General features: G+C 52.8%; 2 protein-coding genes across 2 annotated transcripts; one reads left to right on the top strand and one right to left on the bottom strand.

Annotated features, from left to right (window-relative positions):
- Positions 1-1,975, top strand: LOC100834227 (F-box protein KIB4-like). Its single transcript, XM_010240810.3, is given in 3 exon segments — positions 1-707; positions 709-1,070; positions 1,073-1,975. Coding segments are annotated over 3 exon segments (1,233 nt in total). The 5' UTR covers positions 1-597; the 3' UTR covers positions 1,834-1,975.
- Positions 1,976-3,282: 1,307 nt separating this feature from the next.
- LOC100834527 (putative serpin-Z5) lies at positions 3,283-5,069 on the bottom strand. Its single transcript, XM_003575884.4, has 2 exons — positions 4,610-5,069; positions 3,283-4,251 (listed from the first exon to the last, which is right to left on the bottom strand). Exons 1-2 carry the CDS (start codon positions 4,826-4,828, stop codon positions 3,460-3,462), a joined length of 1,011 nt encoding a protein of 336 aa, XP_003575932.1. The 5' UTR covers positions 4,829-5,069; the 3' UTR covers positions 3,283-3,459.
- Between the last annotated feature and the right edge of the window lie 11,705 nt (positions 5,070-16,774).

Raw genomic sequence — 16,774 nt, forward strand, 5'->3', positions numbered from 1 at the left:
CCGCCTTGCTCCTCCTCGCCGCTTCTCCCCCCTCGGCGCCCCCGCTTGGAGCTCCTCCTCGCCCCTGCTCCCCGCTCGGTTGCTTGGATTTGGGATTGATTTGGGAAAGAAGCAGCTCAGCTCAATGACATGTGGGGCCTCTATGAATTGGTGGATATGGGTATCCAGTTTTGGGTTTGCTGGGAAAGTTGATGCCAATTTGGATACCCATATTTTCTCTCTCCCTGTTCATGATGGATTTGGGTATTCAAAATATGGGTGTTGGAGATACTCTAAACACGCTGCAGAGAACCAACGACAGCAGTCACTAGACACCAACGGCCAGGATAGACACACGTTGAGGCATGGAAAGGGCATCAATTCTCCCACGCATAGAGGTGTAGGGATTTGCAATATTCCTAATAGTTACTCTTCCTAATATTATTTCCATTCTTTGAAAATGACCATGGTTTGAGAAGAGTCCGGTTTGGCGGTGGGCTTCGTAGGGCCACAGGCGGCCCACGCAAAGTCTCTCTCGTATCAAAAAGGTCGAAGTGGGTGGGTCAAATCTCCCCGTATTGTCGCCGCCGGGAACACGGTCGTACGATCCACAAAACAATGGCGATCGTGACGGCGGCTGTATCGCCGGAGCTGCCGCAGGACATCTTGATGGACATCTTCGCCCTGCTCGAGATCCCCGACCTCGTCCGCGCCGGCTCTCTCTCCCTCCTGGCGCTCCGCCAGCACCACCCTACGCGACCTCGGGAGATCCAAACAGTCGCAGACGCCATGCCTGCTCTACACTTCAGAACTTGCTGGCGAGAGCGTCGCCTGCCTCTATAGCCTAGCAGAGAAGAGGGTCTACAAGCTAACCCTGCCAGATCCACCCATCCGCAGCAGGTTGCTGATTGGATCCTGTCAGGGCTTGCTAGTTACTGTCGACGAGAGATCCGAGATGCAGATCGTCAATCCAGTTACCGGCGAACAGGTCGATGTCCCTTCAGTGATCACCATCGAGCAGGTTAAGCCCATCTACGATGATTCTGATGCTATCGCCGAGTATCTCTACTCACGGCACACTGCAAAAGAGGTTTATCAGTCCCCAAAATTGTTGCTCTCGACGAGCTGCGGGAGGTGCTTCACTATAAGGCTTTTGTGTTTCCAGATACGGCCGCTGGACGCTACATTGCGGTGCTCTTCTACAATCCGCATCGTCAGCTCTCGTTTGCGAGGGTCGGCGATGATAGTCGTTGGACCTGGCTGCCGCCACGCTTACACTACGAGGACTGCGTCTACAAGGATGGACAGTTGTATGCTGTGAACTATGATGGAGAAATTGATGTCTATGATCTCAGTGGGCCTGCGGTCCCGATGAAGAAGGTTTTGGGGATGACTGATGCAATAACGTACAGCTGCATGTACATTGTACAAGCTCCATGGGGCGGTCTTCTGCAAGTTTGGAGATCATATGAGGATTATGAGTTAGAACCTGAGCCTGGGGAAATTGTGTTTTGGAACACTGGCAAATTTGAAATTTATGAAATTGACACTGCAGGGGGGAAACGTGAGAAAGTCAAATGCTTGCGTGACCATGCTCTGTTTCTTGGGCATAATCAATCACTTTGTCTCAGTGCTGTAGAATATCCGGCTCTCAAGGCAAACCATGCATACTTTACTGATGATAGTTATTTCTGGACAATTGGATACGAGAATAATGGCCGTGATATGGGAATTCTCAGCTTGAATAATGGCATCAAGGAGGAACTTGTGTCACCTCAGCTTTGGTCCGACTTTCCGGCTCCGGTGTGGATTACGCTCAATCTTAGAATGATGAACTCGGCTCTCAATAAATAGGAGTGAGTTTTTCTATGTTTACTGATTTTGCAACGATGTACTTTGGGTTTGGCAAAATACAGCAGGTTAACTATTGGAATTAATGTTAGTTTCTTTCAATCGCTGTACCTGTCGAAAAATATAAAATGTACTTGCTTGCTGATGTTTCTGCAAAAGTGTGAAAGTGTGTGTGTGTGTTTAACATACATCTTGTTTCTTAATTTTTATCTCTTTCAAGGTTGCATATGTTTCTGCAAAAGTGAGAAAGTGTGTGTGTGGCTTGTTTTGCGTATCTTGTGTATCATCTTACTTTTTGGTTGCACATGAATACATGATACAGTTTACAACACATACATGGATTTACGGGTTTTCTAGGAAATTTTGGGGATTGTATTTCACTTTTGAATTGGAATCCCCAAAATTCTCTCAAAATCCCATGTAATCCACCTGTGCCAAACAAACCTTTAGGCCTCCTTCGGCAGTTGATTGAGAGGGAGTGAGGAAAAAATGAAACACAATCCCTTCCATTCCCCTAGGATCAGGGCATGGATGGATTCAAAAGAACAAGGCCTTAAGGGTTTTGTAGTCACCACACAGTACTTTGGAGATTTCACTAGACTCCTATACTAGAAACATTTTATTCATTTTGAAGCCAGATTTTGAATCTGGATGCAACTTTCCAAAATCTTTCCTAAATTTCCCAGAATTTTTTTGAAAAAGTTAATCTCAAGGTTGGGGAAAGAAAATATTGAAAATAACGTTCCATGGTCGTCCAGAAACTGACAATCTTAATTTCGGAAATGTATGATGTGGAGTTGTGGATCAATGTTTGTTCTGCTTAAAATCCTGTACTAGTAAAATGTTCAACACGCACCGGCCAGAGTAAGTGGCACCTTCTCAAAATTGAAGTCATTTTAGTAGGAAAAAAACATTTGCATTTCTATCAAAATGTTTCGGCAATGTATGAATTCAAGAAAGAAAAAACAGATTTTTGTCAAACTTCCTCAAAACTTCGGTTGGATATCTATCAATTTGGATGGAAGTTTTGTTCACTCTGAACCAGTAAGTAGAATACATATTCCATAATTTTCTCAAAATGGAATACATACTCAATAAGAAAACCACCCATAATTCTCTCAAAATGGAGTACATTTTTTATGATCTTAAGGTGCTTTAATTTGTTCCAAAACTGGAATAAAAAAAAAATCCATGGTAGTTAAAATAAGTTAAAATCTATCGGATTCATGGTCGCCATTTGGTTCAGGATCTGCATCTCAAGCTAGATGCTGAACATAGAAGTTATCTAGTATAAACTGATGATAGAGAAGTATATGATGAGATTAAAAAGTTACTTTTGTTAGTTCATTCGTACCAGTTTTGAATCTAACATGTAAAATTCTTAGCACCAAAAGGCAAAGGACGTGATGAAAAATGCTTAAAAGGGGTAAAGGTAGAAAAATAGCTCATGTGTTCATCTTAACAAAGCTGATGCAATCCAATAATGAGATTTCTGCAGACAGTCATACTCAATTTCGCAAATAAAACAGCACGCATGCAGGTAGCTAGAGTAATAGCAGAACAGCCAACACAATATATAGATGATCACTAATTAATCATCCGAGTTTCTTGAGTCGATCTACACGTCGATCACTTGCGGGTAGGATCAATGACGTGCCCAGCGAAGACTATCACCCCTGAAATCTCCTCCATGATGAGGAAAGTGAAAGGATGGTCAGCCACGAACTCGACCGTGTCCGGTGGCGGGCCACCGCCACCCAAGAGGGCACCATACACCGCCGCCGCCTCGGTCCCTTCCTCGTTCACCTTGACAACTGCCTTGTGCGCAACCTTGCTTAGGAACGTCGGCCGCCCGTCGTTCTTGGCGAACATGCCTCGAAGGTCGGCCACCTTCGGCAAGAAAGGCAGTGAGAGCCCCAGGCGACAGAGGTCGCCGCTGAAGTCGTCCCAGTTGAAGGATATCTCGAACTTGGGTAGCTTGAGCCTGACGGGCTTGGTTTCCGTGGGCAGGAGGCTGTATAGGTAAGCCGGCGCCGCGGTGATCACGTCCACCATGGTTGCCATGCCATCACGATTGTCTGGAAGGAAGACGAACATGGAGGACCGCGTCGACATCGTATCGTCATCCGAGGAGCAGTGCCCTTTTCGGTAGGGGAGCTTGAGGACCTTGAACCCGTCCATGTACGAGACGTACATCGAGTGGAACTCCCACAAGAAATCTGCCTCGACGTGGCTGCCGTCGAGCCGGTGGAACTTGTCCGCCCGCGTGTTGTGCGATTCGAACGGATTGAGCCACTTGCCCTTGAAGTAGACCGCGTTGGCAAGCACCAGGTCGGTGTCGGCGGGGGAGAAGATGCACTCGACGAGACCGTTGGTGGCCTTCTTAACCCAGCAGTTGATCATCTCCACTGCTTCCTCGGGCTTCACATATCACCATCGTTCAAAAGCAAATTAGTACTGGATGTATTCAATCATATTAACAGAATTATTATGCCATTTTTAGAGCAAGAAGGCAAACCCCAGATGTAATTACGACGAACTTAGGAACAGAGTTGAAAAAGTTTACAGCAATAAACAACAAAAGAAATAACAAGATGCATAACATGTTAGACAGGACAAGATTGAGTAAAATTTGTCCACATCTGTACGCTCACCTATTTGATCATTGTCGCCAGATCCAACTTGTGCGATCTTTCGGATTAACAAATTTCGAGTTCATAAAGACATCAAAGTATGAGTTCTAGTTAAGACTAAATTAGTTAAGACTAAATCTACTGACCTTCTTGGTGAAGCTGACGGTGCGTGCCTCAGACTTGTAGGACTTGGCGGCGACATCCTGGAACGCCTTATTGAGCCCGCCGCCCGAGGCGTCGATGGAGACGGGCGAGAACGCGACGTTCTTGCCGGCCGCGCGGCGGCAGAGGAGTCCTTGGTGAGGCGGAGCGCCATGGCCGTCTGCCCGTCGTAGGACGGCGTCGTGGTGGGCGGCGGCGGCCATGGGAGGTGGCGGTGGGGTTCGTCGAACGGCCCAAGCTCGAGGCACGGAAGCCGTACTACTATTTGTAAGGCTTCGAGGTGCGATTTCAACTACCGAGCGCCCGATCGATTTTCGAAAACAATCAATGCTTCAATCGGGATCGAGGAGGCGCATGCACTGGTCGTCGCCTCGCTTTCCTCTCGCAGCTTTGATTCAGTCTCTCCCTCCCGCCAGATCCCCGTCTCTTCAGATTTGGGAATTGGAACGGTACGAAAGCCGTACGTCAGTAGTACGTGACGCGGGTGGCTTTAATAGGTGTTCTTTTATCAACGATCAGCAATGCCGAGACAATGGCAGGCAAGGAACAAAGGTCTCTGATCCGCCTCGGTCTGGTTCCGGTGGTTGCTTCGCATCGCACTACGTCACGCTAGATTAGGTTGCTTCGCATCGCACTACGTCACGCTGGATTAGGTTGCTTCGCATCGCACTACATTACGCTAGATTACTCGTGCGTCAGTTTGATTTCAAACTGCGTCAAAATTATATTTCTGGCATTTTAAAAGTGTTGAATATACTCGTGTTGGCAAAAATATTTGAACAATTTTATTGGCAAAATCTGCGATTGAAGTGCTAAAAGTGCGATCAAAAATAAAAATGAACTATATTTGAACAAAGTGCGGCTAGCATAGTACGGACAAATGTCTACTGTGAGATAGTAGTGCTCGTTGGGAAGCGTGTGGAAAATGGTCTAATCATCACGGAGGTGGCGCTCGACGGGTGGACGCTTCGACGTCTCAAGATGGTCTTCTAGGTTTAGACTCACTTCAAGTTCGTCAGTCCATGGGCGGAGCTCCCGGTAGGGCGAGGTAGGGCGCCCGCCATATCTTGATTTTCGCCAAACAACCGGATACAGGAAGTCTTCGTTAGTCTAATCAGGTAGCTAGCGTTAATTGAGGAAGAAAAAACGAGGGAAGTTACGTGATTTGTGTCTTGTTGCCTTGTTGGGTCGTCGGCACGTTCTTTCCTGCCTCCTGGGCTGGGAATGATGATTGGGGATTGGCCGATTGGGGAACGGGGATACCGATTCGTTTGCAGCTTAGTCTTGGTAGCCTCGTACGCAGTTTTTCTCTCCCTCTGTCTTTCTTCCGCTCGAAAATGGCTTCCGGCGGCGGCGTGGAATTAGGGTTAGCCGGCGTTGCTCGGTGAGACAGGCGGCGCTGCTCGGCGGCCGGCGGCGGGAGCCAGTAAACCGGGAGGGTCGGCGAGTCCACGACTGCCCTGGCGGGGCTGCGTGCCTCGGTGCCTGCCTGCAACGATGAGCGCTCGCCATTGCCCAGGCTGCTTTTCTGCGTCTGTCCCTCACGCTTGTTTGATAGGAATGCTTCATTGTTTGTGTTTGTTCTTCCATGATGAACAGAAGGAAAGGAAAGCGAAAGACAGAAACCCAAAAGGGGATTGCACAATACAATGACTTTTTTTAGGTCACAAAATGGGGTAAATCAAGAAAAGGTCACCTTAATTTTGTGTAATAAAATGCGTAGGTTCTACTTTTAAAATATGTTTATATTTTTATTGTCGGTGATTATGTTTAGAACCATAGTATGAAATATCAATTTGGGTACACTATTCTAATTTTTTGCGTCAATTTGTTCCTATGCTTTAGAGTTCGCCCGACCTCGAATTCTTTTCGTCCTCCGCCCATGCATCAGTCAATGCATAGATTTATGTCGTTCCTTGGAGCAACAAGCTTATTAGCATTTGTTGTCGTGTGTGCGTGCCCGTGACATTTGATGTTAGGTTTTTCAGATAGATTTAATGGTTCGATGCCGTGACTGTGACCCTGGTCCTTAGGGGCATGTGCACAAGAACTTTTCTGCTGTCATCGACAATGTTAGCCTGGCTCCGGTATGGTAGCGGCGACTACGATGCGTCATCGGCTCATTCTGGCACAATAGCGGTCATCCGATGGTCTAGGATCTCTCATCATGCGTGAGATACTTTCTAAATACTTCTATGAAAGTTTGTAATAGATACATGTCTTTTTCAAAAAAAAAAAATTCTCGCAGATAACGGAATATCGTTCGTGTGCTTGGAATTGGAAGTTGCAAGCGCACGGTTAAGCCTTACCGATACCAAGAGAAAATATATTCGTTACTCGACTTGTTGAAAAGTTTGCAAACGGTCTCTCAACATTTTTCCGTATAAGTTCCATCCATCAACACTCGAAACCAGATCCCTCAACCGGTCTGAAGCAGTTTGGGTGCCAACGTTGCATGATTTTTTTCCTTGACTTGCCACTTGTACATGCCACAACAAGACACTAACACGAATATTCAAACACTACACGGTGTAGATAGCACGTGGATGCATATCGGCCAATTATTGTTGCATGTGTTTTGATTCACCACACTTAACTAGATGGCGCAACGAATATTATGGATGCATTGCTCGTCCTATGTTGCACTCGTAAGTTAACATTGTTTGATCGTGATAGATTTAGTGACGAAAACTGTCAATAAAACAATTTAATTCGAAAAAAAAAGTAAAACAACTTAGTTAGGAAATTCAAAAAAAAAACTATTAAATTTTAGGGACGTCCATGTACATACACATTATTTTTACATAATCAGGCGCCTTTTCATTCTCACACTTAGGCCTTGTTTGGTAGTAAAGTTTTTGGAGTGTTTTTTAGTGTATAAAGCACTCCAAATTGAAAAACACTACCAAACTCAAACGGTTGTTTGGTAGGAAGGGTTTAGAGGGGATTATCCCTAGTTTTCCCAACAAAACACTCCATTTTTATACCAAATTAAAACAATTCTCAAACTACTGTTTTTTTAAAAAAAATACTAATGTTTTGGTATTTGAGTGTTTTGGGTGTTCACACTAACACCAAACAAGTCCTTACTTGTTGTTGTACTAAAATAAAACGCTTATTTGGGCCGGGCCGTAAATCCTACGTGACGACGACTAGGTCAACTTTTCTCCGCACAAGTCAAGCCGCCAACGTGGCGTGGTCAATCCTACGTGGCAAGGGAAGACAAGTCAACAAGTCAATCCTCTCGTGCCATGGTCAAAGGAAAAATTGAGCTTGAGTATGGGGCAAGAAAGGTGCAAGAAGGGGCCCTTAGTCCATGGTGGACCATGGGCCAAGCCCCACTTCTCTCACTTGGTGTACACAAAAGTTATGGACCAAGAAGCTACTTTTACAATTTTGCCCTCACTTTTCTCTCTCCCCCAAGGGTAGCTATGGTTTTTTGTCATGTACCCCTAGGCTATAAATACCCCCCATGGGGGCATGTACCATTCACTCTCACTTGAATAAACTCAAGGAGACAGGGCTAGAGAGTCTCTTTGAGAGGAGCTCTAGTTTCGGGATCTCGGGAAGCCTCGTTCGGCCCGAGCCCGAAGGAGAGGGAATCGGGTTAGAGTTCTAAGGGTATCTCGACCTCGCTACTTGGAAAGCCTCGCTCGGCCCAAGTACGAGGCGGCCCCTTTCGACCTCTCGCTAAGTGATTCGGGGAGCCTCGATCGACCCGAAACTCTTTGGCTAACGATTCCCTCGAAACCTCTCCTAACATAGGACTAGGTCGCACCCGCAAGGTCGACCAAACCTATTAAAAAAATATCGACGTGTCAATTTGTCCAATTGTACGGCGACCTTTGCTATAAGGCCGGCGTACACGCCCTACTTTTATACTCACACTCGTGCCATCGTGCATTGGCACCCCTAACTCTAATTGTTGTCGAGAACAACAATAGTGGCGCCGACCGTGGGGAACCCTCGTCGCAATTGAAGATTTAATGGCCCCGATGAAGCCTACTTCATCGGGTTTCCAACTTGCCGCGAAGTCTACATGATTGCAAACAAAGAAAGCAAGTGCCTCGGGGGCTCCCGAGGAAGAAGGAACCCTCACCAATCCGGACGTCGCCGCAAGCATGGTCGCTACGACGGAAGTTGCCGTCGCCCCTTCGCTGCCGGCCGTCCCAGAAGGAACCGAGGTGCTCGAAATCGTCACAGGCGGTCCCTCGACACTCACCAACGTAGTGGCAAGGATCGGCGAGCTGCCTACGGTTGCGGCCCCCGCAAGTGATACGGAACTCGGCATGCCTCGCTCGATGGGCTTCGCGCCACCTTCCCTACAACCGGTAGTGACCCTGCCCTCGGAACCTACAAGAGGAAAGAATGTGGCGTCGGGAGGATCCGCGCCGGAAAACCAAGTAGTCCCGGCCTACGATCCATCCAACCTGGGATTACCTCTACTGGCGCTCGCCGCGATCGCCCATGGAGCTCCTTGGTATCATCCTTATTGGGGGATTCCGCTGCAAGGTGCTCTCCAAGTCGCACACACTCAACATCAACCTCGCTTTGCGAGTGCCCCGCAAGCGCCCCTTGCTCACCTTGTCGGGGTCGAGCAAGGTGGCAACCGGGTACCACCTCAAGTTGCGCCTCGCGGCGAACGAGATCCCAGCGTACATGGGAATGAGCAAGTGGCGGAATCCGGAGCCCGTGCCGGCGGCGAAAGGAATTCCCGTCGACGCTCCGACCCTACAAGAAAACGCCGAGATCATTCTCCAAGCGACCCCTCTAGCGACGAAAGCGACAAGGGAGGACCTCGCCACCGAAGGAACCAAAAGAATCGGCCAACTTGCAACCCGCTCACGCAGGAGATCCAAGACGTGCCTTTTCCGCCAAGGTTCAAGCCACCTACAATACGGCCGTACGACGGGGACTCAAATCCTCTTCAATTCTTGGATGTCTACTCCACCGCCATACGGGCCACCGGGGGAGGTCCTGTGGAGATGTGCAACCTCTTTCCGCTCGCGCTCACCGGAATGGCGCAAACTTAGTTTTATAACCCGCAGAAGAACTCCGCGCACTCGTGGGAACGCCTCCAAGAGGTCTTCATCGCCAACTTTCAAGGAAACTTCAAAGAACCCGTGCAGACTCACGAGCTATACGCCGTGAAACAAAAGCCGAGGGAATCCCTCCGAAGCTTCTTCCATCGCTTCGCGAAGGTCCGAAGCCAAATCGCCAACCCGCCGTCGACCACCGTGATCGACGCATGCATGCAAGGCCTTCTCCAAGGAGAAGTGAATCGGCCCTAAGTCGAAATCCTCCAAGGACGACCGAGGAGCTCTATCGGATCTTGCAGGAATACGCCCGGGGCGAAGACGGGGACATTGCCAAGAAGGACGTGCCAGGCACCGCTTCCGAAGGAACTCCCTTGTCCGACAAACCCCATGCGCCTGCTTCATCTTCCAAGAAGAAGAGGAGGTGTGGGAAAAAGGCCCCTGGCGACCAAGCCCGAAAAATCTTTGCCGTCGAAGGACAAGCATTATCCCAAAAGACTTGGCAACCCAAGAAGCCACCTCGTTCCGCCGAGGGAGGAACTGGAAGATGCCTCATCCACTACTCGGCAAGCCATAGCACCGAGGAGTGCAACGCAAGGATGAAAAAACAGCCGAGGCTCCACGCCCCACAAACGTCCTCGTTGCTGACCCGGCACCTGAGGAGGATAACCTCACGTTTCAGGAACCCACGCATCATGTCGGAGTGATACTCGGGGGCTCTGCCACAGGCCGGGGATAGAAGCGGCAACGCAAGGAGTATGCTCGCGAAGTTAATGTAGTGTGAACCTTCACCCCGCCAGCGCCACCAAAGTGGGCAAGCGTGCCAATCACCTTCATCGAGGAGGATGCCAAGGGGATACGCTTCCCGCACGACGACGTCCTCTTCGTAACGGCGATCGTCCAATTGTGAGCTCAGAAAGATTCTCGTGGATGGCGGAAGCTCCGCTGACATCCTATATCTGAGCACTTTGAAGAAGCTGATGGAGCTGCAAGGGGGATACAAGAACGGCTCGTTGCAGCCATCCCTTTATCCTCTCGCCAGCTTTTCGTACCAGGGAAGTCCATTCAGCCGCTCGGACAAATTGAGCTCCTCACGACCTTCGGGGACGCCACAAATCATCGAACCGAGCTCGTGCGCTTCGACGTGGTGGACATGGAGGCCTCCTTTAACGCCATCCTCAGGAGGACGACGTTAAACCGTCTCTGCGCCACCGTCAACCACAACTTCTTGTTTATGAAGATCCCGGGCCCAAAAGGTGTGATAATGGTCCCGGCGAGCAATCTTCCGACAGGAAGACCCTCTACCGCCATGAGACTAAGTGCGCCGAAAAGGGAGAATCATCCAAGAGTATCAACATGCTTTCGCATGCAGGAGCATGCGAAACCGGTCACCCGGAGCGCTCCATCCCTGGTGGCAGCGCCCGCCGTCGCTCCCGGGGCGAAGCTCGGCAGCGCCTCCCGGGCCGTGCAGGCCGGGGATGCTGATCCCACAATCACCCCGCAGGAGGCGCCTCCTGTCGGGGAAACGGCAACTCCTTCATCCCCGCAACCCATGGGCGCGGGCGTGGAGGAGGCAGCGGCAGGGGAGCAACAGGAGGCTCCGCCGCAAGCGGATGACACCCTCCCCGGCCAAACAGTGGCGGCGGGAGCCTCGTCGTCATCTGCTGCTGCCTTCGGCCCGGACTCTGGCATACTTGCCGGGCCGACTTGGGACCCAATCACCTGGGACCCAAGCATCTACGACCAGGGGCACCAACTCCTTGACACGATCAAGGAGCAGCAGCTGGCGTTCGTCACCTCCTTCAACCAGGTGAGGGAGCGCCATGAGCTCGTGAAGGACCAACTTGGCGAGGTGCGGCAGGCCTTTGAGAAGGAGCCGCAGGAGCTCTCCCGGTTGAGGGAGGAGGTGCGCGTGGCCCGTCAGGCCCAAGATGAAGCCGCAGTGTCGGTCATCCCCGAGGCGGAGCTCCACTGGCAACTGGAAGCCCAGCGCGCCGAGCACGGGCAGGCTCTAGACTCGCGGGCCAAGGCGCACGTGAAGGCCGGGAAGGAGTACGAGGAGGTGCTCGCTACGGCACAGGCTCACCTCAACGAGAAGAGCGAGCTGATTTGCAGCTACCTCTCCCAACTCCAGGGGCTGCGGACCGAGGTGGAGGAGCAGGCTAAGGCGGCGGAGGACGCGGCAGCGGCGTCGGTACGGCGGAAGAAGGAGCTCAACTCCGCCAGAGAGTGGAGCGCCCAGCTCGAATCCGAGCTGGCCGCCGCCCGGGAGGAGCTCGTCAAGGCAGGCAAGAACAAGGTGGCCAAGGCCAAGGAGATCGCGCGACAGGCGGACCTCCTACGCAAGTCCATGCACGCCGTGACGCTGGCGCGCAGCAACCATGCCAAGCTGGTGGAGCAGCGCTAGAGGGAGACCCTGAAGCTGCTTGAGATCGCCAAGGCGGTGCACGACCTGCTTCCGCGATTCGAGCTGCGGGCCGCGCAGGTGGACGGCACGGACGTCAGCACGCTGATACCGCTCTTCTCCGACATGGTGGGGAAGCTCGGGGCGCTCGACGTGTGGATCTCCAAGTTCTGCGACCGGGAGATCGCCACGTGCGCCAGGGATATCGCCAGGACGATCCTCCCCCGGGTACACCTCCGCCACCCAGACTTCCCCTTCGAAACGCTGCTGGACGCCTGGTCGAATAGCGAGGACGGCCCCACCCACTGCCAGGCAGTGAGCAGGTTCGTCGACGAGGTGGTAGACCGGATGCAGAGGAAGCCGGAGCCCGAGCTGGAGCCAGAGCCCCCAGCGGATGACGCCGGCAACTAGTAGCCGCAAATCCCTGCTGGTCCTCGTTTTACCTTCGTGTTTTTGTCTTTAATTCCTGTTAGTGTAGCGCTTGGCGCCGTTCAAACAGTTAAAGCTTTATTCATTCACGTAATCGGTTGCTGATTTTAAGAATTTCATTCTTTGGTTCTACTTAGTGCTTGTTTCTCGTTCCCGGGATTGACTCGCGGGGTGGACCTCCTGGCCTCTGTGTGTTACGCCTTGTGTTGCCATGGACTCGTGCGCCACACACTTAACCGGACCAGAGACCCAGGACAGACCCGCAGTGCCGACTTGGGGTCGAGCGGCAGCGGCGAGCCACTCCGCTTGCGGGACACCCACTCCCAAGCATGCGCTCATGGGGCGAACCCGCCAGCCGCACGAGGAGCGCACTCGCCCCACAAGCGTCCTTCTAACACCCCAGCCACACGGAGGGCTCGAGCCACGCCAGCGAGCCAACGTTAATGCATCGGAGGGTTCAGCATCCAAGATCGTGTACTTAGCTGTTCGTTCTTTTACGCTCGGAATGCCTGCCGGAGGGGTGTGGCAAGGACGCTCTGGCAGTGCACCCTTCGGTGCTAAGCACGGACAGCATGGACCACCAGAGCGCCGCCGCAGCGGCCCTCGCCTTGACCCGCCTGCTTGAGGGATGCAGCGGAACGCTGTGGCGGGGCCGCCGCCGGCGCCAAGCACCGGTGGTGGCGCCACCACATCGTCTCCGCGGCAACCCTTGCCCTGGAGACGTCCTCTGGAGGGATACGACAGGAACGCTATGGCGTGGCCGCCGCCGGCGCCAAGCACCGGTGGCGACGCCACCACAGCGTCTCCGCGGCAATCCTCGCCTCGGAGTAGCCTGGTGGAGAGGTGCGACAAGGATGCGATGGCAGTGCACCCGTCGGTGCTGAGCGTTAATGGTATGCACCACCATCGCGTCTCTGTGGCCTCCCTCGCCTTTGTAGCCGTCTTCTGGCTTCGCTCTGGGCTGCTCCACGGCCACCGCGCCCTTTTATAGGCGCGGTGAGGAATCCTGCCACCACGCGCGCCTAGTCACCACAGCACACGTGGTGCCACACTCTCTGCAGTGCGGTACGGGCCCTGCCACCGTGCGCGCCAAGTCGCCGCGGCACACGTGGCGGCTCCCTCCGGCAGCAGGATCCTCGGAGTGCGTTGAGAACCTCGAAGTGCGGTTGCTACGCACAACCCGGCACCGCTAAATGACACACCCCGTGAGCGACGCACGAGCATTATAGTGCGCGCAACTCCGTCCTTGCCCTGCATGACAGATTCTCGCCAAGCCCAAGATGCTGCAAAATTTTTCGAAACACACGAAAAAAGATTCGCAACATGGATAAAGCACCTGTAACCCTCCTGCCTTCGGTCCCCGGGGACAGAAGGTTTGATACCAAACTTGGGTGTGAGCACCTTTCTTTTCCAGGATGCAGCTCCTGCGTGATGCGCGTTGTGGGGAGCCCGGCAACGGCATGGTCCCGTGCCGGAGTAATCCGGCAGCGGGTTTCTTGTTTTCGAGGCTCCGGCAGCCCCCTGCTCACAACTAAGGATGGAAAGACACTTCTGTGCACCTAAAGCAGGAGACAGTAGGAGAAAAAACATGCGAATAATCGAGGCAACTTGAAATTGAGGAGAAAATACTTATCTTTATTCATGGAAACTAGCGGTTTATAATCGGGGGTTGCCCGACTACCCTAGTTCGAGAGCCATGCTACCGGAGCATCACCTGTGGGTCGGGCTCCGCTGCTTCACGGGTAGAACTTGCGCAAGTGCTCAAGGTTCCAACTATTTTGCACTGGCAAGCCTTCTTCGGTTTCCAGCCAGACAGCCCCCAGCCTGGTCACCTGCACTACCTAGAAGGGCCCCTCCCATTTCGGAGCCAACTTGTTCCCGGCCTTCGTTGCTTGTATCCGGCGCAAGACAAGGTCTCCGATCTCGAGCTCCGGGGGACGGACTCGCCTGTCATGGTAACGGCGGAGCCCTTGCTGGTAGCGTGCAGCTCGCACAGCAGCCCGGCATCGAAGTTCTTCGATGAAGTTTAGATCATCAACCCTCTGCTCATGTTGGCTTTGGTTGCCATACGCGCGTACCCGAGGGGATCCATGCTTGAGCTCGAGGGGCAGCACCGCTTCTGCCCTGTAGACAAGGGCGAAAGGAGTTTCGCCCGTTGCTCGGCTAGGTGTGGTCCTGATCGACCACAGCACGGGCTGGACTTCTTCAACCCAGTGCTTCCCGCGGCCTTTGAGCTTGTCAAAGGGTCCCGTCTTGAGTCCCCGCGGCACTTCTGCGTTGGCTCGCTCCGCGTGCCCGTTACTCCTCGGGTGAGCAACAGAGGCGAAGTGGATCTTGGTGCCCATGTCGTCGCAGTAGGCTTGGAACACGGTGCTTGTGAACGGTGTGCCGTTGTCGGTGATTATCCCGTTAGGCACACCGAACTTGCACACGATCCCCTTGAAGAACTTGATGGTCGCCTGAGCGGTCATCTTCCGCACTGGCTCCACTTCCACCCACTTGGAGAACTTGTCGATGGCCACGAGCAAGTACTCGTAGCCGCCGACCGCTCTCGGCAACTTACCGACGATGTCCAGCCCCCAGACCGCGAATGGCCAGGAGGACGGAATAACTTGCAAGGCCTGCGCCGGCTGGTTGCTCTTTTTCGCGTGGAATTGACATGCCTCGCACGTCCTAACCAATTGCTCGGCGTCAGCCAGTGTCGTAGGCCAGTAGAAGTCGTGCCGGAACGCCTTGCCGGCAAGAGCCCGGGAGGCCACATGGTGTGAGCACGTGCCTCGATGTATCTCCTCCAGCAGCGCGCGCCCTTCGTCTTGGGGCACGTAGAGGAGCTTCACTCCGTTAGCACGCCTCTAGTAGAGGTTCCCGTCCACCAGAGCATACATCTTGGCTTGCCGGGCTAGACGCTCCGCGGCAACTCATCTTCCGGGAGGGCTTCTCCCTTCAGGTAGTGGGCAATATCCACCGCCCAAGGCGGATTTCCCGGCTCATGCATGTCACTACGCTAGCGGCATGGACCTCCACTGCCACGAGGTTTCCTTCGGTTGCCGGGGGGGCTTCCCCGGCAGCCGGCTTGGGGGCGACCGAAGGCGTGGTCTGCCTGTGCTAGAACACCCCCGCCGGAACCTTCCGGCGCTCCGCTGCCAACTTGGAGAGCTCGTTAGCCGCGAAGTTATCCTTGCGCTTGATGTGCTCAAATCACAAGCCCTTGAACTTGCGTTCCTGCTTGCGGACTTCGTCCTCGTACGCTGCCATCTGCGGGCAGTCGTAGTCCTTGTTAACCTGATTGATCACGAGTTGGGAGACCCCATGATCAACCAGGCGCTTGATATCCAAGGCGGTCGCCGCCCGCAACCCGGCGAGCAACCCTTCATACTCGGCCGTGTTGCTGGTGGAGTTGGGGAAGTCGAGCTGGATGGCGAACTTCAGCTGATCTCCCGTGGGCGACTCGATGATGACTCCGGCGCAAACCCCCTGCAGGCTGAACACGCCGTCGAAGTACAGGACCCAGGGGCCCTCGTCCAGCTTGCCGGGCAGGCTGGTCCCTGGCTCCTCTTCCTCCACGCCGGTCGAGGTCCACTCCACGACGAAATCCGCCAAAGCCGCGCTCTTGATGCTCTTGGTGTTGGTGAAGTGCAGATCAAACTCCGACAACTCCATTCTCCACTTGGCCACCCTTCCGGTGGCTGACATCCTGCCGATGGGACTCGGTGGAGGAACTTCGACACGGCATTTTCGGATTTCGGGGCAGAGCCCAGAAACCTGAGGCTCGGTCTCAGCACTGACGGGATAAATCCTTTCAGAAACATGAACAACAAGCACAGCACATGGCCAGTGATCTTGTTTGTCTACAACCTTCCTCCATGGTTAATCATGAAGAGAAAGTACATCCACATGTGCATGCTCATACATGGTCCAAAGCAACCGGGAGCTGACCTAAATGTATATCTGCAGCTAGTGAAGGATGAGCTGAAGCAGCTTTGGAACCCTGGCAAAGTGGTTTGGGATGCAAACAGGAGGGAGTACTTCACGATGAGAGCAGCGCTTCTGACCTGCGTGCATGACTACCCCACGAATGGAAATACTTCATGCCAGGTGACACATGGCTACAATATCATGGTCCATCTAATGATCCACATATGCGATGAGATCTTGTCCCTAGGGCCCTCGTTCCTGCATAACATGTATGGCCCTGAACGATACAACGGGGTTCTGAAGCGGTCCATTCATAACAGGTCGCGTCAGGAAGGTAGCATCGGGAAGGCTTTAGGGCAGAAGAG

Source organism: Brachypodium distachyon, chromosome 4, assembly GCF_000005505.3.
Source record: "Brachypodium distachyon strain Bd21 chromosome 4, Brachypodium_distachyon_v3.0, whole genome shotgun sequence".
NCBI lineage: Eukaryota > Viridiplantae > Streptophyta > Magnoliopsida > Poales > Poaceae > Brachypodium > Brachypodium distachyon.